The sequence below is a fragment of the Jaculus jaculus genome, chromosome 12 (genome assembly GCF_020740685.1).
Source record: "Jaculus jaculus isolate mJacJac1 chromosome 12, mJacJac1.mat.Y.cur, whole genome shotgun sequence".
In the NCBI taxonomy this organism is placed as follows: Eukaryota; Metazoa; Chordata; class Mammalia; order Rodentia; family Dipodidae; genus Jaculus; species Jaculus jaculus.
Genome location: NC_059113.1, coordinates 25,648,169 through 25,670,055, shown reverse-complemented (window position 1 = coordinate 25,670,055; position 21,887 = coordinate 25,648,169). Strand labels below are relative to the sequence as shown.

General features: G+C 41.8%; 1 protein-coding gene and 1 long non-coding RNA gene across 2 annotated transcripts; both read left to right on the top strand.

The window, feature by feature from the left end:
* The first annotated feature begins 1,354 nt into the window (after positions 1–1,354).
* LOC123453552 (cell surface glycoprotein 1-like) lies at positions 1,355–13,370 on the top strand. The gene is made up of 6 exons (XM_045130570.1): positions 1,355–1,968; positions 2,401–2,546; positions 3,081–3,135; positions 4,861–4,930; positions 12,846–13,020; positions 13,337–13,370. The coding sequence occupies exons 1-5, from the start codon at positions 1,355–1,357 to the stop codon at positions 12,879–12,881; spliced, it is 921 nt and encodes a 306-aa protein (XP_044986505.1). The 3' UTR covers positions 12,882–13,020; positions 13,337–13,370.
* Positions 13,371–16,290: 2,920 nt separating this feature from the next.
* On the top strand, positions 16,291–20,087 carry LOC123453710. The gene is made up of 3 exons (XR_006632929.1): positions 16,291–16,664; positions 17,265–17,332; positions 19,922–20,087. It is a non-coding gene; the product is annotated as an uncharacterized LOC123453710 (long non-coding RNA).
* Positions 20,088–21,887: the final 1,800 nt, after the last annotated feature.

Below are 21,887 nucleotides of genomic sequence, written 5' to 3'. Positions count from 1 at the left end.
TACATTCCCTGTACTGAGTTCATGTTGTTTTTTGTTTGTTTCTGTTTGGTTGTGGCTTTTCAAAGTAAGGTTTCTCTATAGCCCAGGCTGACTTGGAATGCACCATGTGGTGTCTCAGGGTGGCCTGAAACTCAAGTCATCCTCCTAGCTCTACCTCCAAACTGCTGGGATTAAAGGAGTATGCCACAAATCCAACCTTTTCTGTGTGTGTGTGTGTGTGTGTGTGTGCCTATACCGTATTTTTTTCCTATCATCAGTAGATAGATGCCTAAGGAGATATTACCCTTTAGTTTTTATCAGAGTGGATTGAAGACCATGAGATGGAATCTGGAGGTGTTGATAAAAGTTCTCAACAGAATCCATTTGGCTACCTAGGTGTTGTGCAGGACACCTTTGATTCCTGCAAATGGGAGTGGGACCTAGGAGGATCTGTGTGATTTTGAGTACAACCAGAGTGTATGTAGTGAATCACAGGCCAACCAGAGCTGAGAGCGATATCCAACCTTGCCAAACAAAACAAAACATAATAAAAAATCCATGAAAATAGAAAGCAGGCCATGGTGGGGCAAGGAAACAATGGTACAAATGAGTATGGGGTTGAACAGAGGGTTGATATAACAAAAACATACCTAGTTTGAAAAACACATTGAAATCTAATTCATCTCCCTGTATCTGATCATGTTTAGTCAGTTAATTCGGACTGGAATTGCAGGTGACTGAGTATTCTGGAGTAGTATGCAAAAGCAGTATCTCAATGGAATTCAACATGCAAATGATGTGCTGACATGAAAGTATCAGGAATGGAGGATTAGCCTTCAATTATGTAATTAACAACATTCAGACAACACTAGAGAGAAATGTGTCATTCTTTGTGCTTTTTGTTATGAGTAGCAATAACTTTAAATGAAGACATGACTTAGCGGTTAAGTGTCTGCCTTTGAAGCCTAAGAAAACCTGATCCTCTCCGGGTCTCACATGGAGATGCAGTGAGTTAAGCATGCACTGTTGCGCATGCACACAAGGCGAAGGGTGCATCTGGCATTGGTTCCCAGTGGCTGAGAGCCCTAGATTGTCTGTTGTCTGTCCAGTGGTCTTTTTTACTGACCCCCCCCACAAATAAATAATAATGAAAGTGTTAAATTTAAAATATATATAAACAGGGTAAATGTGTGTAATTTTCCCTAATTATTATGCAACCTTGATGAGTAGACTTATTACAAAACATTGTTTTCTACGATTAACTTGCAGAAATGAAAGAGCCTATGCTTTGGATAAAGGAAATAAAAGTGCAATTACAAAAAGTCAATTGAGAGAATTGGTAAGAATACCAACACGTGAGACATCCGCTTCAGAAATGGACTCTCCTTACGGTCCTGACACTTCTGGTGTCCCAGATACTCTTGATGGTCCGGACACCCACGATGGTCAGGACACATGTGATGGTCCAGATACTACCACTGTTTCAGATCATCCTGATGGTCCGGACACCCCTGATGGTACAGACATTTCTGATGGTCCACATAATCCTGATGGTCCAGATATTCCTGATGCTGCGGACACTCCTGATGGTCTGGATATTCCTGTTGGTTCAGATAATCCTCATGATCCGGACACTCCCGATGGTCCAGACACTCCTTACAGTCTGGGCAGTTCTGATGATCCTGATCCCTCTGATGTTCCTGATGCTTCTGAGGGGCCCAGTACTCCTGTTGGTCCCATAACTTCTGATGGTTGCAGTACTTCTGAGAATCCCCGAGTTTCTCATGGTCCCAATACTCAGGATGGTCCTGAATCTCCTGCTCCTCTTGCTGCCCTTCTGGATCCTGCTATTTCTGAGGAAGCTGATGTTCCTGCCCCTCTTTCTGTTCCTGCCGATGGTCCCGCATCTCCTAATGCTGCTGACTATGATGATGAAGAACATGCTCTACAAGTTGTAAAAGTCGTTCCCACTAAGGAGAAAAATGATAAGTAAGATGATGGCAATAATTTAGATAATTATTCTTTGCCAAGAAAATTCATTCTAATATGGGCTCATTTTTATGATGACTAAATTATAACCATGTAGATGGCTTTGCGGTTAAGGGACTTGCCTGTGAAGCATCAGAAATCCTGCTCTGATCTCGACATCCCATGTAGCCAGGAGCAATGGTGCAAACATGCAATGTCACACATGCACACAAAGGGGCACAGGCGTTTGATGCATGGTCACAGTGGCTCAAGAAACTGGTCTGCCCATTCTCTCTTTGTCTGTCCCTTTCTCCATCTCTCTCAAATTATAAATTACAAAACTTAAAATTTTAAGTAATGTGAAAGGGGCATATTTGGAATTTTGTCATACTGTTTTGTAACGTTGTGGTGTAGAATTAATACACAACATTATTCTGTATGACTACCTTGCAGAAATGAAAGTGCCTGTCCTTTGGAGAAAGTAAACAAATGGGAAATTACAAAAAGTCCATTGAACGAATTGGTGAGAACATCAACACCTAAGACATCTACTGCAGAAATGGACACATTGGTGGAAGTGAACGGTGATCTCGTGTCAGGTGAAGTGCAGCACACAGGGAGCAGGCTTAATGATGGAGCTAGGGAGTCAATCCAAGACGACACGCTTTGTGAACAAGCTACTTTAGCTTCTGAAACACCTCCCAAATCTGTAACGATCTGTTTCTTACTGCATCTACCTGAATTTATAACCATTTTCTGCCTAACATTCTCTGTTAGACTAAGATCAATGAGAGCCAAGATGTGATCTATTCAATTATCTGAGCTTTAAAAATGCATTACACACAGCTAGGCACCATGCTGCTCACCTTTAGTCCCCACACTTGGGATGCAGAGGTAGGAGGATCACTTTGAGTTCAAGGCCACCCTGAGAAAACAGTGAATTGCAGGTTATCCCGCGCTACAGTAAGACCCTACTTAAAAATCAAATTATTTGTATATGTATGTTACACATTATACAAACATCATCAGTAGACATTTCCTCAGAATATGAATGAGGGAAGCTAAAAATGCATATTACACACACATAAAAATGACTCATATATTATTTCCTTCTCCTTTTCTCCATGATACAGAGTCCACTGTCAGATTGGAACGTAATGATCAAGCATTTTCATACAAATGCCACAGGTAAGTTAAAATTAATGAGAATGATGTAGCTACGAACGTAACTCTAGAAGTGACGAAACCTAAAATTTTGTTACAAATAAATCCACAACTAGGAATAATTAAAAGGTATAATTACAGTATCCTACCGTTTTCTATTCATTGATTGGTTTATTTGTTTGAAACAGATTGAAAGTGTCTGATATATATATGTATATATATGTATATGGAGAGAGAGAGGGAGAGAAAGAGAGAGAGAGAGAGACACGTGCATGGAGATATTGAGTTTGGGGGATCTAGGGCCTCCAGCCTCTGCCAACGAATTCCACATGCATGCGTCCCCTTGTGAATCAGACTTACATGGGTCCTGAGGAATTGAACCTGTGGATTCCTTGGCTTTGCATGCAAGTGCCTTAACTGCTAAGCCATCTGTGCACCCCAAATTCTCCTACTTTTAAATGCCTAGTTGTTATTACTGCAGAAATGAAAGGGTACATTCCCTGTACTGAGTTCATGTTGTTTTTTGTTTGTTTCTGTTTGGTTGTGGCTTTTCAAAGTAAGGTTTCTCTATAGCCCAGGCTGACTTGGAATGCACCATGTGGTGTCTCAGGGTGGCCTGAAACTCACAGTCATCCTCCTAGCTCTACCTCCAAACTGCTGGGATTAAAGGAGTATGCCACAAATCCAACCTTTTCTGTGTGTGTGTGTGTGTGTGTGTGTGCCTATACCGTATTATTTTCCTATCATCAGTAGATAGATGCCTAAGGAGATATTACCCTTTAGTTTTTATCAGAGTGGATTGAAGACCATGAGATGGAATCTGGAGGTGTTGATAAAAGTTCTCAACAGAATCCATTTGGCTACCTAGGTGTTGTGCAGGACGCCTTTGATTCCTGCAAATGGGAGTGGGACCTAGGAGGATCTCTGTGAGTTTGAGTACAACCAGAGTGTACGTAGTGAATCACAGGCCAACCAGAGCTGAGAGCGATATCCAACCTTGCCAAACAAAACAAAACATAATAAAAAATCCATGAAAATAGAAAGCAGGCCATGGTGGGGCAAGGAAACAATGGTACAAATGAGTATGGGGTTGAACAGAGGGTTGATATAACAAAAACATACCTAGTTTGAAAAACACATTGAAATCTAATTCATCTCCCTGTATCTGATCATGTTTAGTCAGTTAATTCGGACTGGAATTGCAGGTGACTGAGTATTCTGGAGTAGTATGCAAAAGCAGTATCTTAATGGAATTCAACATGCAAATGATGTGCTGACATGAAAGTATCAGGAATGGAGGATTAGCCTTCAATTATGTAATTAACAACATTCAGACAACAGTAGAGAGAAATGTGTCATTCTTTGTGCTTGTTGTTGTGCGTTTTCTTAGTAGCAATAACTTTAAATGAAGACATGACTTAGCGGTTAAGTGTCTGCCTTTGAAGCCTAAGAAAACCTGATCCTCTCCGGGTCTCACATGGAGATGCAGTGAGTTAAGCATGCACTGTTGCGCATGCACACAAGGCAAAGGGTGCATCTGGCATTGGTTCCCAGTGGCTGAGAGCCCTAGATTGTCTGTTGTCTGTCCAGTGGTCTTTTTTACTGACCCCCCCACAAATAAATAATAATGAAAGTGTTAAATTTAAAATATATATAAACAGGGTAAATGTGTGTAATTTTCCCTAATTATTATGCAACCTTGATGAGTAGACTTATTACAAAACATTGTTTTCTACGATTAACTTGCAGAAATGAAAGAGCCTATGCTTTGGATAAAGGAAATAAAAGTGCAATTACAAAAAGTCAATTGAGAGAATTGGTAAGAATACCAACACGTGAGACATCCGCTTCAGAAATGGACTCTCCTTACGGTCCTGACACTTCTGGTGTCCCAGATACTCTTGATGGTCCGGACACCCACGATGGTCAGGACACATGTGATGGTCCAGATACTACCACTCTTTCAGATCATCCTGATGGTCCGAACACCCCTGATGGTACAGACATTTCTGATGGTCCACATAATCCTGATGGTCCAGATATTCCTGATGCTGCGGACACTCCTGATGGTCTGGATATTCCTGTTGGTTCAGATAATCCTCATGATCCGGACACTCCCGATGGTCCAGACACTCCTTACAGTCTGGGCAGTTCTGATGATCCTGATCGCTGTGATGTTCCTGATACTTCTGAGGGGCCCAGTACTCCTGTTGGTCCCATAACTTCTGATGGTTGCAGTACTTCTGAGAGTCCCCGTGTTTCTCATGGTCCCAATGCTCAGGATTGTCCTGAATCTCCTGCTCCTCTTGCTGCCCTTCTGGATCGTGCTATTTCTGAGGATGCTGAGGTTCCTGCCCCTCTTTCTGTTCCTGCTGATGTTCCCGCATCTCCTAATGCTGCTGACTATGATGATGAAGAACATGCTCTACAAGTTGTAAAAGTCGTTCCCACAAAGGAGAAAAATGATAAGTAAGATGATGGCAATAATTTAGGCTAGATAATTTTTCTTTGCCAAGAAAGATTCTTTGTAATTTGGGCTCTTTTTTATGATGACTAATTAATAACCACGTAGATGGCTTTTCGGTTAAGGGGCTTGCCTGTGAAGTGTAAGAAATCCTGCTCAGATCTCGAGATCCCATGGAGCCAGGTGCAGTGATGCAAACATGCAATGTCACACATGCACACAAGGGGGCACAGGCGTTTGATGCATGGTCACAGTGGCTCAAGAAACTGGTCTGCCCATTCTCTCTCTGTCTGTCCCTTTCTCCATCTCTCTCAAATTATAAATTACAAAACTTAAAACTTTAAGAAATGTGAAAGGGGCATTTTTGGAATTTTGTCATATTGTTTTGTAACGTTGTGGTGTAGAATTAAGAGACACCATTATTCTGTATGACTACCTTGCAGAAATGAAAGTGCCTGTCCTTTGGAGAAAGAAAACAAACGGGAAATTACAAAAAGTCCATTGAACGAATTGGTGAGAACATCAACACCTAAGACATCTACTGCAGAAATGGACACGTTGATGGAAGTGAACGGTCATCGCGTGTCAGGTGAAATGCAGCACACAGGGAGCAGGCTTAATGATGGAGCTAGGGAATCAAGCCAAGACGGCACGCTTTGTGAACAAGCTACTTTAGCTTCTGAAACACCTCCCAAATCTGTAACGATCTGATTCTTACTGCATCTACCTGAATTTGTAACCATTTTCTGCCTAACATTCTCTGTTAGACTAAGATCAATGAGAGCCAAGATGTGATCTATTCAATTATCTGAGCTTTAAAAATACATTACACACAGCTGGGCACCATGCTGCACACCTTTAGTCCCCACACTTGGGATGCAGAGGTAGGAGGATCACTTTGAGTTCAAGGCCACCCCGAGTAAACAGTGAATTGCAGGTTAGCCCGGGCTAGAGTGAGACCCTACTTAAAAAACAAATTATCTGTATATGTATGTTACACATTATACAAACATCATCAGTAGACATTTCCTTAGAATATGAATGAGGGAAGCTAAAAATGCATATTACACACACATAAAAATGACTCATATATTATTTCCTTCTCCTTTTCTCCATGATACAGAGTCCGCTGTCAGATTGGAACGTAATGATCAAGCATTTTCATACAAATGCCACAGGTAAGTTAAAATTAATGGGAATGATGTAGCTACGAACGTAATTCTAGAAGTGGCGAAACCTAAAATTTTGTTACAAATAAATCCACAACTAGGAATAATTAAAAGGTATAATTACAGTATCCTACCATTTTCTATTCATTGATTTGTTTATTTATTTGAAACAGATTGAAAGAGTCAGATATATATATGTATATATATGTATATGGAGAGAGAGAGGGAGAGAAAGAGAGAGAGAGAGAGACACGGGCACAGAGAGATTGAGATTGGGGGATCTAGAGCCTCCAGCCTCTGCCGACGAATTCCACATGCATGCGTCCCCTTGTGAATCAGACTTACATGGGTCCTGAGGAATTGAACCTGTGGATTCCTTGGCTTTGCATGCAAGTGCCTTAACTGCTAAGCCATCTGTGTACCCCAAATTTTCCTACTTTTAAATGCCTAGTTGTTTTTACTGCAGAAATGAAAGGGTACACTCCCTGTACTGAGTTCATGTTGTTTTTTGTTTGTTTCTGTTTGGTTTTGGCTTTTCAAAGTAAGGTTTCTCTATAGCCCAGGCTGACTTGGAATGCACCATGTGGTGTCTCAGGGTGGCGTGAAAGTCACAGTCATCCTCCTAGCTCTACCTCTAAACTGCTGGGATTAAAGGAGTGTGCCACAAAATCCAACCCTATCATGTGTGTGTGTGCCTATACCCTATTTTTTTCCTATCATCAGTAGATAGATGTCTAAGGAGATATTACCCTTTAATTTTTAGCAGAGTGCATTGAAGACCATGAGATGGAATCTGGAGGTGTTGATAAAAGTTCACAAAAGAATCCATTTGGCTACCTAGGTGTTGTGCAGGACGCCTTTGATTCCTGCAAATGGGAGTGGGACCTAGGAGGATCTCTGTGAGTTTGAGTACAACCAGAGTGTACGTGTGAATCACAGGTCAACCAGAGCTGAGAGCAAGATCCAACCTTGCCAAACAAAACAAAACAAAATAAAAAATCCATGAAAATAGAAAGCAGACCATGGTGAGGAAAGAAACAATGGTACAAATGATTATGGGGTTGAACAGAGGGTTGATATAACAAAAACGTACCTAGTTTGCAAAACACATTGAAATCTAATTCATCTCCCTGTATCTGATCATGTTTAGTCAGTTAATTCGGACTGGAATTTCAGGTGACTGCGTTTTCTGGAGTAGTATGCAAAAGCAGTATCTTAATGGAATTCAACATGCAAATGATGTGCTGACAAGAAAGTAGCAGGAATGGAGGTTTAGCCTTCAATTATTTAATTAACAACATTCAGACAACACTAGAGAGAAATGTGTAATTCTTTGTGCTTTTTGTTATGAGTAGCATTAACTTTAAATGAAGACATGGCTTAGCGGTTAAGTGTTTGCCTTTGAAGCCTAAGAAAACCTGTTCCCCTCCAGGTCTCACATGCAGATGCAGTGAGTTAAGCATGCACTGTTGCGCATGCACACAAGGCCAAGGGTGCATCTGGCATTGGTTCCCAGTGGCTGAGATTGTCTGTTCTCTGTCTAGTGGTCTTCTTATCTGACCCCTCCCCCACCAATAAATAATAATGAAAGTGTTAAGTTTGAAAAATGTATAAACAGGGTAAATGTGTGTAATTTTCCCTAATTGTTTTGCAACCTTGATGAGTAGACTTATTACAAAACATTGTTTTCTATGATTAACTTGCAGAATAAAAGAGCCTATCCTTTGGAGAAAGGAAATAAAAGTGCACTTACAAAAAGTCAATTGAGAGAATTGGTGAGAATACCAACACGTGAGACATCCACTTCAGAAATGGACTCTCCTTACGGTCCTGACTCTTCTGGTGGTCCAGATACTCTTGATGGTCTGGACACCCATGATGGTCTGGACACTTGTGATGGTCCAGATACGACCACTGTTTCAGATAATCTTGATGGTCCAGACAGCCCTGATGGTACAGACACTTCTGATGGTCCACATAATCCTGATGGTCCAGACATTCCTGATGGACCAGACACTACTGATGGTGCGGATATTCCTGTTGGTTCAGAAAATCCTCATGATCCGGACACTCCCGATGGTCCAGACACTCCTTACAGTCTGGGCACTTCTGATGATCCTGATCCCTCTGATGTTCATGATACTTCTGAGGGGCCCAGTACTCCTGTTGGTCCCATAACTTCTGATGGTTGCAGTACTTCTGAGAGTCCCCGTGTTTCTCATGGTCCCAATGCTCAGGATGGTCCTGAATCTCCTGCTCCTCTTGCTGCCCGTCTGGATCGTGCTATTTCTGCGGAAGCTGATGTTCCTGTCCCTCTTTCTGTTCCTGCCGATGGTCCCGCATCTCCTAATGCTGCTGACTATGATGATGAAGAACATGCTCTACAAGTTGCTAAAGTCGTTCACACTAAGGAGAAAAATGATAAGTAAGATGATGGCAATAATTTAGGCTAGATAATTATTCTTTGCAAAGAAAGCTTCCGTCTAATTTGGGCTCATTTTTATGATGATTAATTATTAACCACGTATATGGCTTTTCGGTTAAGGTGCTTGCCTGTGAAGCGTAAGAAATCCTGCTCTGATCTCGAGATCCCATGGAGCCAGGTGCAGTGATGCAAACATGCAATGTCACACATGCACACAAGGGGGCACAGGCGTTTGATGCATGGTCACAGTGGCTCAAGAAACTGGTCTGCCCATTCTCTCTCTGTCTGTCCCTTTCTCCATCTCTCTCAAATTATTAATTACAAAACATAAAATTTTAAGTAATGTGAAAGGGGAATTTTTGGAATTTTGTCATAACGTTTTGTAACGTTGAGGTGTAGAATTAATAGACCACATTATTCTGTATGACTACCTTGCAGAAATGAAAGTGCCTGTCCTTTGGAGAAAGTAAACAAACGTGAAATTACAAAAAGTCCATTGAAAAAATTGGTGAGAACATCAACACCTAAGACATCTACTGCAGAAATGGACAAATTGATGGAAGTGAACGGTCATCCCGTGTCAGGTGAAGTCCAGGACACAGGGAGCAGGCTTAATGATGGAGCTAGGGAGTCAAGTCAAGACGGCACGCTTTGTGAACAAGCTACTGTAGCTTCCTAAACACCTCCCAAATATGTAACGATCTGTTTGTTAATGCATCTTCCTGAATTTATAACCATTTCCTGCCTAGCATTCTCTGTTAGACTAAGATCAATGAGAGCCAAGATGTGATCTATTCAATTATCTGAGCTTTAAAAATACATTACACACCGCTGGACCCATGGTGCACACCTTTAGTCCCAGCACTTGGGATGCAGAGGTAGGAGGATCACTTTGAGTTCAAGGCCACCCTGAGAAAACAGTGAATTGCAGGTTAGCCCGGGCTAGAGTGATACCCTCCTTAAAAAACAAGTTATCTGTATATGTATGTTACACATTATACAAACATCATCATTAGACATTTCCTCATGAATATGAATGAGGGAGGCTGGAGAGAAGGCTTAGCGGTTAAGCGCTTGCCTGTGAAGCCTAAGGACCCCGGTTCGAGGCTCGCTTCCCTAAGTCCCACGTTAACCAGATAGACAAGGGGGAGCACGTGTCTGGAGTTCGTCTGCAGAGGCTGGAAGCCTTGGTGCGCCCATTCTCTCTCTCTCTCCCTCTATCTGTCCTTTCCTCTGTGTCTGTCGCTATCAAATAAATAAAATAAATAAATAAATAAAATAAAATACTTAAAAAATATCTGGCTTCCATTAAAAAAAAAGAATATGAATGAGGGAATCTAAAAATGCATTATATTACCACACATAAAAATGACTCATATATTATTTCCTTCTGCTTTTCTCCATGATACAGAGTCCACTGTCAGATTGGAACGTAATGATCATGCATTTCCTTACAAATGTCTAAGGTAAGTTAAAATTATTGGAATGATGTAGCTACGAACGTAATTCTAGAAGTGTCGAAATCTAAAATTTTGTTACAAATAAATCCAAAACTAGGAATAATGAAAAGGTATAATTACAGTGTCCTACCGTTTTATATTCATTGATTGGCTTGTTTGTTTGAAACAAATTGAAAGAGTCTGATATATATATGTATATATATGTATATGGAGAGAGAGTGGGAGAGAAAGAGAGAGAGACACGGGCACAGAGAGATTTAGATTGGGGGATCTAGGGCCTCCAGCCTCTGCCGACGAATTCCATATGCATGTGTCCCCTTGTGAATCAGACTTACATGAGTCCTGAGGAGTTCACCCTGTGGATTCCTTGGCTTTGCATGCAAGTGCCTTAACTGCTAAGCCATCTGTGCACCCCAAATACTCCTACTTTTTAATGCCTAGTTGTTCTTACTCCAGAAATGAAAGGGTACACTCCCTGTACTGAGTTCATGTTGTTTTTTGTTTGTTTCTGTTTGGTTTTGGCTTTTCAAAGTAAGGTTTCTCTATAGCCCAGGCTGACTTGCAATGCACCATGTGGTGTCTCAGGGTGTCCTGAAACTCACAGTCATCCTCCTAGCTCTACCTTCAAACTGCTGGGATTAAAGGAGTGTGCCACAAAATCCAACCCTATCATGTGTGTGTGTGCCTATACCCTATTTTTTCCTATCATCAGGAGATAGATGTCTAAGGAGATATTACCCTTTAGTTTTTAGTAGAGTGGATTGTTGACCATGAGATGGAATCTGGAGGTGTTGATAAAAGTTCTCAAAGGAATCCATTTGGCTACCCAGGTGTTGTACAGGACGCCTTTGTTTCCTGCAAATGGGATTGGGAGGTAGGAGGATCTCTGTGAGTTTGAGTACAACCTTTGTGTACGTAGGGAATCACAGATGAACCTGAGCTGAGAGCAAGATCCAACCTTGCCAAACAAAACAAAACAAAATAAAACATCCATGAAAATAGAAAGGAGGCCATGGTGGGGCAAAGAAACAATGGTACAAATGAGTATGGGTTTGAACAGAGGGTTGATATAACAAAAACATACCTAGTTTGCAAAACACATTGAAATCTAATTCATCTCCCTGTATCTGATCATGTTTAGTCAGTCATTTCGGACTGGAATTGGAGGTCACTGAGTATTATGGAGTAGTATGCAAAAGCAGTATCTTAATGGAATTCAACATGCAAATGATGTGCTGACATGAAAGTATCAGGAATGGAGGTTTAGATTTCAATTATGTAATTAACAACATTCAGACAACACTTTAGAGAAATGTGTCATTCTTTGTGCTTTTTATTATGAGTAGCAATAACTTTACAATGAACACATGGCTTAGCGGTTAAATGTTTGCCTTTGAAGCCTAAGAAAACCTGTTCCCCTCCGGGTCTCACATGCAGATGCAGTGAGTTAAGCATGCACTGTTGCGCATGCACACAAGGCCAAGGGTGCATCTGGCATTAGTTCTCAGTGGCTGAGAGATCTAGATTGTCTGTTCTCTGTCTAGTGGTCTTTTTATCTGACTCCCCCCACAAATAAATAATAATGAAAGTGTTAAATTTGAAAAATGTATAAACAGGGTAAATGTGTGTAATTTTCCCTAATTGTTTTGCGACCTTGATGAGTAGAGTTATTAGAAAGCATTGTTTTCTATGATTAACTTACAGAAAGAAAAGAGCCTATCCATTAGGAAAAGGAAATAAAAGTGCAATTACAAAAAGTCAATTGAGAGAATTGGTGAGCATACCAACACCTGAGACATCCACTGCAGGAATGGACTCAATGATGGAAATCAACAGTCTTTCCGCATCAGGTGAACTCCAGGAGCACATTGGGAGCAGGCTCTTCGAGGGAGCTCCTGACACAAGCCAGGATGGCAGCCTTTGCGAACTAGCATCTTTAGCTTCTAAAACATCTACCCAGCCCATTATGATCTGTTTCGTACAGGATCTACTTGATTTTATACCTATTATTTATCAAGTATGTTCCATTAGCTAAGCTACATGAGAGCAAAGGTCTCATCTGTTCATTTAGCTATGCTTAAAAAATATGTTGCCCATTGTACACATACCTTCAGTAGACATTTCCTCAGAGCATGAATGAAGGAATGTGAGAATGTATCTTCCACTTACATGAAAGTAGTCTTGTCTTATGTACATTCATTTTCTCCACGAAACAGATTCCACAGTTGGAAAGGAAAACAAGTATAAAGTAGTTCCATACAAAAGGCTAAAGGAAGTCAATAATAGTGAAAATGATATAACTGTAATAGGAAATGAAGAAATGGAAAAACATAAAGGTTTCTTGCACTTAAATTGGAAACTAGGAACAGCACATAAGAAACACATTAAAAGGTATAATATCCTCCTTTTATTTGTTTATTTACTTTTTATATTTGAAAGAGAGAGAAAAAGAATCAGATATATATAGAGAGAGACAGTGGGTGTGCCGGAACATTCAGCTGCTACAGACAAATTCCAGATGAATGGGCCCCTTAGCATCAGGCTTACATGTGTCCTGGGGAATTGAACATCTGTTCTTAACCTTTGTCAGCAACTGCAGTTGCTTAGCCATCTGTCTTTGTGCAAGAGTGGGAATGTTGCCAAATTGTCTTGTAATGTAGTGAGAGAATAAAATGGTAGGAATCATTGACTCTTGAATCTCTTAAAGGAGTGAGCCCCCCTGCCCTCTGGCAGAAGAAAAGAAGAGTGAAAATAGTAAGTTCACTACATGGGAATCCGTGTCTGCATCAACCAGAGAAAGGTCTCCTGTTGAAACGGACACTGCGCAGCCAGCGCAAGTTGACGGCAGTCACGTGCCTGGTGACCTACACCACACCGGGAGAAGGTTAGACCACCGAATATTCCTTTCGCTCTACAGGAAGTTACACTGCTCGGTTTCTCTGGAAATTGTGCAGATTCGTGTAGTCTTCATTCAAAGTAGGAGGAGGCTCAGCTCCATCACATTGCTGAACAGTGAGGAAGATGGACGCCCGCCACAGGGACGAGCAGGAGCAGTGACGATCGAAGCGTGGCTGTAGCGGATATTGGCACATAACGCCTTAGACACGGTTTTCTCAGAAAAGTATTGGAGAACACATTGGAAAGTGAAGGGAAATAGAGAAAGGAAGAGGTTTCTCTTTTTACATCATTCATTGGAAAGATGATTGCAAGCAAGCTCTTGGAAGTGGTCCAGTAGAGAAGGAAGTGTGTGTTTCTATGATATCTGTGTTTGTCTGCCCGGTGTTAGAAATCTTGGTCCATGCCGTTGAATGCCCATTCCTGTGCACATATTTCCTCATCTGCTTACATGCTCACACAAAAGTTAGGATCTACATGTGAAGGAGAACATGCAGTGTTTGATTTCATGAGGCTAAGTTACCACTTTAGGTATGTTTCCACTTATGTCCGAGTTCCAGTCTATCTCAGGAGGTTATTTTCTTGACAGTTGAATAGAATTTTATATGTATATGTGCCCCATATTTTTATGACCGACTCATCCGTTGTTGGATATCTATGTTGATTGCATTTATTAGTTTGGGTGAAAGTGGACAGGAGACCATGAGATGGAAGCAGAGATGTTGAGCAAAGGTGTCGGAAGTCCATGAGGATGTTAGGGGAAGGGAGGCCAGGTGGAGGGGACACAGTTCTGGAGGTGGCGGTGGATAGATTAAGGTTGAAGGAAACAGAAATAGACTATGTGTAACAAACACCACATATAAATCTAATTCTTTGTTTTGTGATAAAAATAAGAAGCCTTCCTGGGTGGGATGGTGGCGTACACCTCTAATGCAGTGCATCCAATGCAGAGGTAGGATGATCTCCATTCCTCTGAGGTCACACTGAGACTGCATAGTGAATTCCCATCAGCCTTGTGAGAGAGAGACCCTCTGTGAAAAAACCCAATGTTAATCAAATAAAAATTAAGAAGCCTTGATTTATTATGTCTGGGCATGTTTAGTCAGGCAAGGAGAGTTTGACTTAAGTCATATAGTTAAAATCATTAGACATGTCAGACATAATTCTGTCACTCTTTGTGTCTTTTCTAATCAGTAGCAGTGATAGAAAAGGTTCTTTAAAATGAGAGCTTTAAACACATTAATAGGTGTGTGCATTCTTCAGAGAGAGGGAGGGTGCCATTAGTCTATGATAGAGAAGTAAACTGTTCACAGTGTATCAGAGAGTAGAATCTGGAATTCTAAACTTCACCATTCAGTATTCTTTTTCCTCTAAAAGTTGAAGTGATGAAAGTTACCGGTTTTCAACATGCTATAGTAATAAATAGACCTTTGGTATACTCAAAGTAGGATTTTAAATAACTTTTAAGCAACTTTAGGTGGTTTTATTTTTCACAAGTATTTTCCTGACAGTCATAATAAGTGGCAAATGAGTGATACTGTGAGTGGTAATGTCAGTGTGCTGTTACATCACTGAATACTGCCTGGAATACAAAGGTTACTTTCATGACACATTGTGAGAATCATGTCCTAAAGACAAACTCATAGGATGAAATTCTGGGTCTCCCTCTAACCAGCTTGTATCCTTAGACAATTTACATGGCGTTTTCTTCCCTATATCTTTCTCCATGAGACATCTACGTGTTACTTATGTCACAAAATTATTGTGAGGTATCAAGGCAGAACAACACATGTACAAGGCTTACAGTAAATAAACAGTTAATATTGCATGGGGGGGTCTGAGATAGATAACCCCTGTAATTGTTTGAAAACGCTGCATGCTATCCTGTCAAGACTCAAATCATACTTTAGTATAGGGATTTAGTGCCTGTGAGTTTGGGTTTTTTGTTTTTGCTTTTTTGAGGTATGGTTTCACATAGCTCAGGCTGAGATGGAATTAACTAGGTAGTGTCAGGGTGGCCTCGAACTCACGGCGGTTCTCGTACTTACCTCTGCCTCCCACGTCCTGAGATGAAAGGTGTGTGGCACCACTCCCAGCTTTCTTCTATTTTTATTAAGAACAACAATATAGTATATTTGTGGTAGCTAAAAAGGTACAAGAGTTATCTTTCTTTGGCTTTGGCCCTCAGAAAGGTTGATGTAAATTTGTTTCTTGGTTTTGATAGTGCTGTGATCTGCCTACTAAGTTTCATTTCAATCCCCAGGTAAAGAATGATTGGACCTTTAGTACCATATAACAGTTAGGAATTTGTGACGTAGATTTCAACCTCATGTTGTTACCTAAAAAAGCATCTACTACACTTGGAAGGCAGAGGTAGGAAGGATTGCTGAGAGTTTGAGGCCACCCTGAGACTATATAGCGAGTTTCAGGTCAGCCTGGACTAGCATGAGGCCCTATCTCGAAAAACAACAACAACAAAATCACTGTATGTGATTTGTTAACTAATTGTCTGAATTTTTTTTTTTCTGTTTGATTTAAAGGGCTGCCGAGAATACATCTACCGAACTCCACAAGGTATTTCAAGTAATCACTTAAAAGAGTTTTCAGGAGGAACATTGCACACCGCAGAGAACTGTGAGATCTATCATAGAACGCAGACCCACTGAGCACACGAAGAGGGAGGCGCTGCCGCCGCCACGGCTTCCCTCAGCAGCCTCCAGCCCTGCGCAGTCACGCAGAGACCTGCAGCTGCACGGGAGCCCGCTGTCAGGGCTGCCCACCCCCGTGCCCACACAGGGCCGGGCAGAGCTAGGTGGACTCGCATGCCTGGGGCCTGGCAGCTGGAACAGGAGAACATTAGCAAGAAAGCGTTGCACACATGTTTATTGCTAGGGAACAGTGGGTAACAAGGAGGAGTGATAGCAAGGAGCACAGGTTAGTATGCCAGAGTGCCAGTAGGAGAAATCAGGAAGTAACTCACTTCAAGGGCAGGAGAGAAAAGAGGCTTCGATGGAGTTAGAAGGGAAAAGGTTATACGGTCAGCTACTTCTCAATGTCTGGTGGAGTTCCAGCTCACTGGCACTGAGGAAATGCAGGCTCCCCGTCTCCACCAGCATCATGTTCCATCGCCCAGTGAACAGGTAGGACTGGGAGTCACAGCAGGAGCCGGGGCAGACATGGTCTCTCCTGCAGGCCCTGTGCACAGAATCTTTGCAGCACAGGATTTTCATTGCTTCAGAGGGAAAGCTTCCCCTTTTGTGCTATCAACTGTGTGTGCTTTCTCAGGATTGTTTACTCTCTCTGCAGCTTTAAAGGGTAAGGTCTTTCCTGTCTGGTCCAGCTGTGAAGTTTAAGAATTTGACTTGTCATAGGCTCAGCACTTGATTAAAAAAAAGTAACAAATTACAGATATCTGTCAATATAGCTATTAAATGAGCACACACTGTTGCGAAATCTGAGTTATTGAAGATGTTTCTAATCAGCACTTTGATGTTGTATCAAACTATAAATTAAAGATATGGGAAAAATGGTCAAGTAGAGAAAAAGAAATACTGGGTTAAATAAAGACATTTACATGAAGAAACAAAATTTTCCTTTTACCCTGTTACAAAAGTCATTTCTTCTCAAGGTCCCTATACCTGTGCATAAATTTTTAACTTTAGATATCAAACAAAGATTTCTGCGCGTTGCATATATGGTAAAAAAAAATGTTTAAATTTTGACATTGCATTGTTTTACAGGTGGGCGAGAGAGTTGATAGAAGGAGCAGACGATTTCACTCATTCAGCATAAACAACTTCAGACGCCTGTGAGTTGCAGGTTTTTCTACAGTGGACACAACTTAGACTATGTTGTGGGCTTTCTTTGGCGCATACATTTTAGATAAATTCACAGTAGTCTGTCACAAATAGGGAATTCAGAAATTTTTGGTTTCTAAAAATCATTATGGTTTAGCTTTTCAAAGAAGTCTGAGTTATAACTATTGTAACATTTCAACCTCCTTCAACAACTACACTTCCATTTGGTTTTGCAAAGTGGCAGTGGTTGCCCACAATGAGGGTACTCTCGGAAACCCTGCTGTGGATTCTTTTGTTTTGACACCAGATTTAGGACAATCTCAATAGCATGATCTGTATATAAATTACTGGGGTATGTAGAGAGATAATCAGACAGAAGTTCTGTGGTGATGGAGGAAAACTTCTTTTTAGTTTTGATTATTTGAGAGAGAAAGGGGCAGTTAGAGAGACTGAATGGGCGCACCAAGGCCTTCAGTCACTGCATGCAAATTCCAGACGCATGTGCCCTCTTGTGTATCTGGCGAACGTGGGTCCTGGGGAACCAGGGTCCTTAGGCTAAACAGGCAAGCAATTCACTGCTAAGCCGTCTCACCAGCTCAGGACTTCTCTTTTTTGAAGAGCAGCTTGAGTTCACCTCTAGGCTCACTGTCATACTGTCTGTGATCAGCCGGTATCGTGACATCTCATTCCTTTGGCAGAGTTGGAGCTGAGCTTGAGTGTAGACGGATGGAACCAAGGTGGGACTTTAAAGGTTTATTGTAGTGGAAGTGCTGAAAATAACTTGAAACTGTCCTTTAGAAAGGTGTGAAGGAATTGTATGTGTCCAGATAGGTCCCTAAGTAGAACTGGATTCCTAAATGGTAAGATCTCGGAATGGTGTTCCTAGCTACCTCTAAGAAGGGTAGATTGAGTTTCACCGGAGGGTGTAGGGTAGGGACAACCAAGTGGAGGAGAAGTGCCTGAGGAGTGGCTTGGAATCTTTCAGGAGTGAAAGCCAAGAGTTGAGGAAGCCTTGTGGAAGTCAAGTGATTCCCCAGTGAGGCGTTCCTTTCAGTAGGGTGTGCCTTCTCAATTGTTCCTCAAAGATGGAGAGTCGTAAGCAGAGGAGAGTTCAAAGGTGCCAACTAAGCTGGTGAGACCTGTGACATTACTTTGGAGACCAAGATAATCATCCAGTAATCGTCAGTTTGGAGAGGAGTACGGAGCCCAAGGCAGGCAGGATCTCTTGTTGGAGAACTTAGGTGACTTCTGAGCCTTTGACGATTTCACGGGGAAGAATCAGAGCTATGCTGACCAGGTGTCCCGAAGAGTGAATGAGTGTGTGTTAGGATTTCATTTGTGTACATGGTGAAATAATTTGCCTGTCCTGTTTTAGTAAGTGTCCCTTGAAGGGGTGACTGGTCAAAGAAGGTGGTGGCGTGAGATGCCCCTGAGAACTGACAGAGCTGCATAGAGCAGTTTGTAATTCAGCTCTCAGGCTGGCCAGTGGGTGAGGGGAGTAGTGAACTTGTGGAGAGGCTTGCACATGATACTGAAGGACTTAGGGTGTCAGGAGAGGCATTTCTTTCCTCACTGGCAGGAGGAATAGTACTCCCTTGCAAGGGCACCCATGGGCCCTTTATGAACTCCTTTCACTATTTAGACTTTTCTGCTCCCTTGTGCTATGATTGGGGATGATTGAGCCATCAACGGCCTCAGTGATAGTGATGTTGTAACCAGCATCCTTTTCTCCTTCCTTTCCCACACTGTTTTTTCTTAGTACTTGTATGGACTGAATTATTTGATGGGTCTTGCAATGGATAATTGTGGCCTTAGGACAGCCTCTCTCTTCCGTACAGTGAAATGAGCACGCTCAATGAGTGAACCCTCGCTTGTTAAGGGTCCTCTTTCCTCTCTTTCCTCCACATTGCTTCATGCTGAGTGCAAGATGTGGAGATATATCCAGAGTCTGCATTAAATACTAAGATTTTGTAAACTTTTCTTATGGCAAGAACTCCTTGAATGACAATAGCCTCTACCTTTTTAGCCAATATGTGAGGGCAAGTTTACTTTGCTATTTATATTGTTTTGTTATTATTGTTTTTTTAGTGAGATAGAGAAAGAGAGGGAGAGAGAGAAAGAGGAGTGACAGAGAGTTGATATTTTGGGCCTCAGCCACTGCAATTGAACTCCAGATGCTTATGCCACCTAGTGGACTTTGTGCTTGCCTCACCTTTGTGCATCTGGCTAATGTGGGATCTGGAGAGTAGAACATGATACCTTAGGCTTCACAGGCAAGCGCCTTAACCACTTAGCCTTCTTTCCGGCCTGACTCCTGTGAAGTTTGACCCCTTATTCCTGGTTCCAGTGTGTGCTATTCACTTAGCATGTGGCTGTTAAATAGCCGAATGAAAAATGGGAAATCACTCACACTTATTCTTGATGAGAATGAATTCTTTGTGAAAGTTGGGCATATTGTGCTTCATTCTGATGTATTGTAGTGGTACATGCATGTTTGCATTCTCATATATACTCATAATGCTCACACTTCCTAAGTCTTGTGTGCTAGTAATAGTGATATCTTTGAAAACAAGAATATAATTCTCACTTTCTCTTTCTAGTATCTTCTTCAGGTCCTTCGAGGTCCTCTGAAGTCTTTGGTGTTCAATTGAGAACTCAAGTCATAATCCTCCTCCACGTTTAAGAAGAACAAAATACATCTTTGCATTTTGCAGAAACACTTACTAAGATTAAACATAGTGATCTTTTATGATTACTTTAATTACATTTGTGCTTTGGAAGTCATTATTAGAATTCACTGAGGATGTTTTGTGTGTGCGTGTGTGTTTTTTTTCTTTGTGTGTGTGTGTGTGTGTGTGAGAGAGTGTGTGTAGTGCGGGGGCTGAAACCTTGGGTTCGGGCATGGTAGGCAAGTGGTCTACCACTCAGCCGTATCTTCAGCCACACTGAGTTGTCCCCCACCCAGCTGTGCCCTCACCCCGTGTACTGGCCCTCCTCCTTAGGGCCTTGTCATTCTAGTCCAGTGTCTCCCATAAGCTGTATCCTCTGTCCCTCCTCTGAGTTGATGTTTGTCTCTTTGGGTTCATATGAATTTGTTGAGATGGTTCTCATGTAGGCCTGGCTGGCCTCAAACTTGCTAGATAATTGAGAATGACTTTAGGCTCCTGATCTCGTGTCTGAGTCCTGCATGCTAAGATCATAGGCCCATCATGTGTGATATGGGCCTATGATGTGAGGAGTTGCTTATCAATGACATGGCAGCAAGGGAGAGAGAAAACACGATATACATTTCGGTGCCTCCTTCCTCACCAAGAACACACATTCAGAAGTTTCCAGTATTTATCACAATGATGTCAACCTCTGGGAACCAAGTTTTCAACATGCAAACATATGAGAGGAATTTCACATTCAAATCATAGTGAACATAATTTCAGAAACATCAACGCTAGCATACATATATGCATAGAAATCCTGGTCTTCCTGCCTCTGTCTTCTGAACGCTGGGCTCACAGGTATATGCCATTATGACCAGCGAAAAATAGACAGATACTAACACAATGGCACTTAAATGCTAATAAGAAGGAACCTGGGGCGCCGAGAGTCAATGATGTTATTTTAAAAATTTTATTTTATTTGACGGGCTGGGGCGATGGCTTAGCGGTTAAGCGCTTGCCTGTGAAGCCTAAGGACACCGGTTCGAGGCTCGGTTCCCCAGGTCCCACGTTAGCCAGATGCACAAGGGGGCGCACGCGTCTGGAGTTCGTTTGCAGAGGCTGGAAGCCCTGGCGCGCCCATTCTCTCTCTCTCTCCCTTTATCTGCCTTTCTCTCTGTGTCTGTCTCTCTCTAATAAAATTTTAAAAAAATTAAAAATTTTTGTTTTATTTGAGAAAGAGAGAGAGAGCAAAGCAGAGAGATAAAGAAAAAAAAAAGGAGAATCTAGGTGTACCAGGGCCTCTGTCTCTGTAAATGAACCTCAGATGCATGTGCCATTCTGTTCATCTGGCTTATGTGTGTAGTGGGGAATCAAACCAAGGTCCATGGGCTTTTGTCGGCAAACACCTTTACCGCTGAGCCCTCCTTTGAGCCCCTCCTGGAGGATCTTTTTGAAAATAATTGGTTATGTGCATGTATGTTCAAGTGGGGGGCGGGGCTATGTGTGTTTCATGTATGTGTGGAGGTCATAGAAGCTGTCTGTGGAGGTCAGAGAGTTCCCTGTGCTCCACTTTCTTACTTTTATTAGTGTTTTTGTTGTCAGCCTTCTCAGGCTGACCTGGTATTTACTACATTGTCTCACAGTGGCCTCAAACTCACGATTTAAAGACATGTGCCGGGCTGGAAATGGCTTAGCATTTAAGCGCTTGGCTGTGGAGCCTAAGGACCCCAGTTCGAGGCTCAATTCCCCAGGATCCACGTTAGCCATATGCACAAGAGGGCGCATGCTTCTGGAGTTTGTTTGCAGTGGCTGGAAACCCTGGAATGCCCATTCTCTCTCCTTTTCTCTCTTTCTCTCTCTCTCTCTCTCTCTCTGTTGCTCTCAAATGAAGAAAAGATGAATTTTAAAAAGT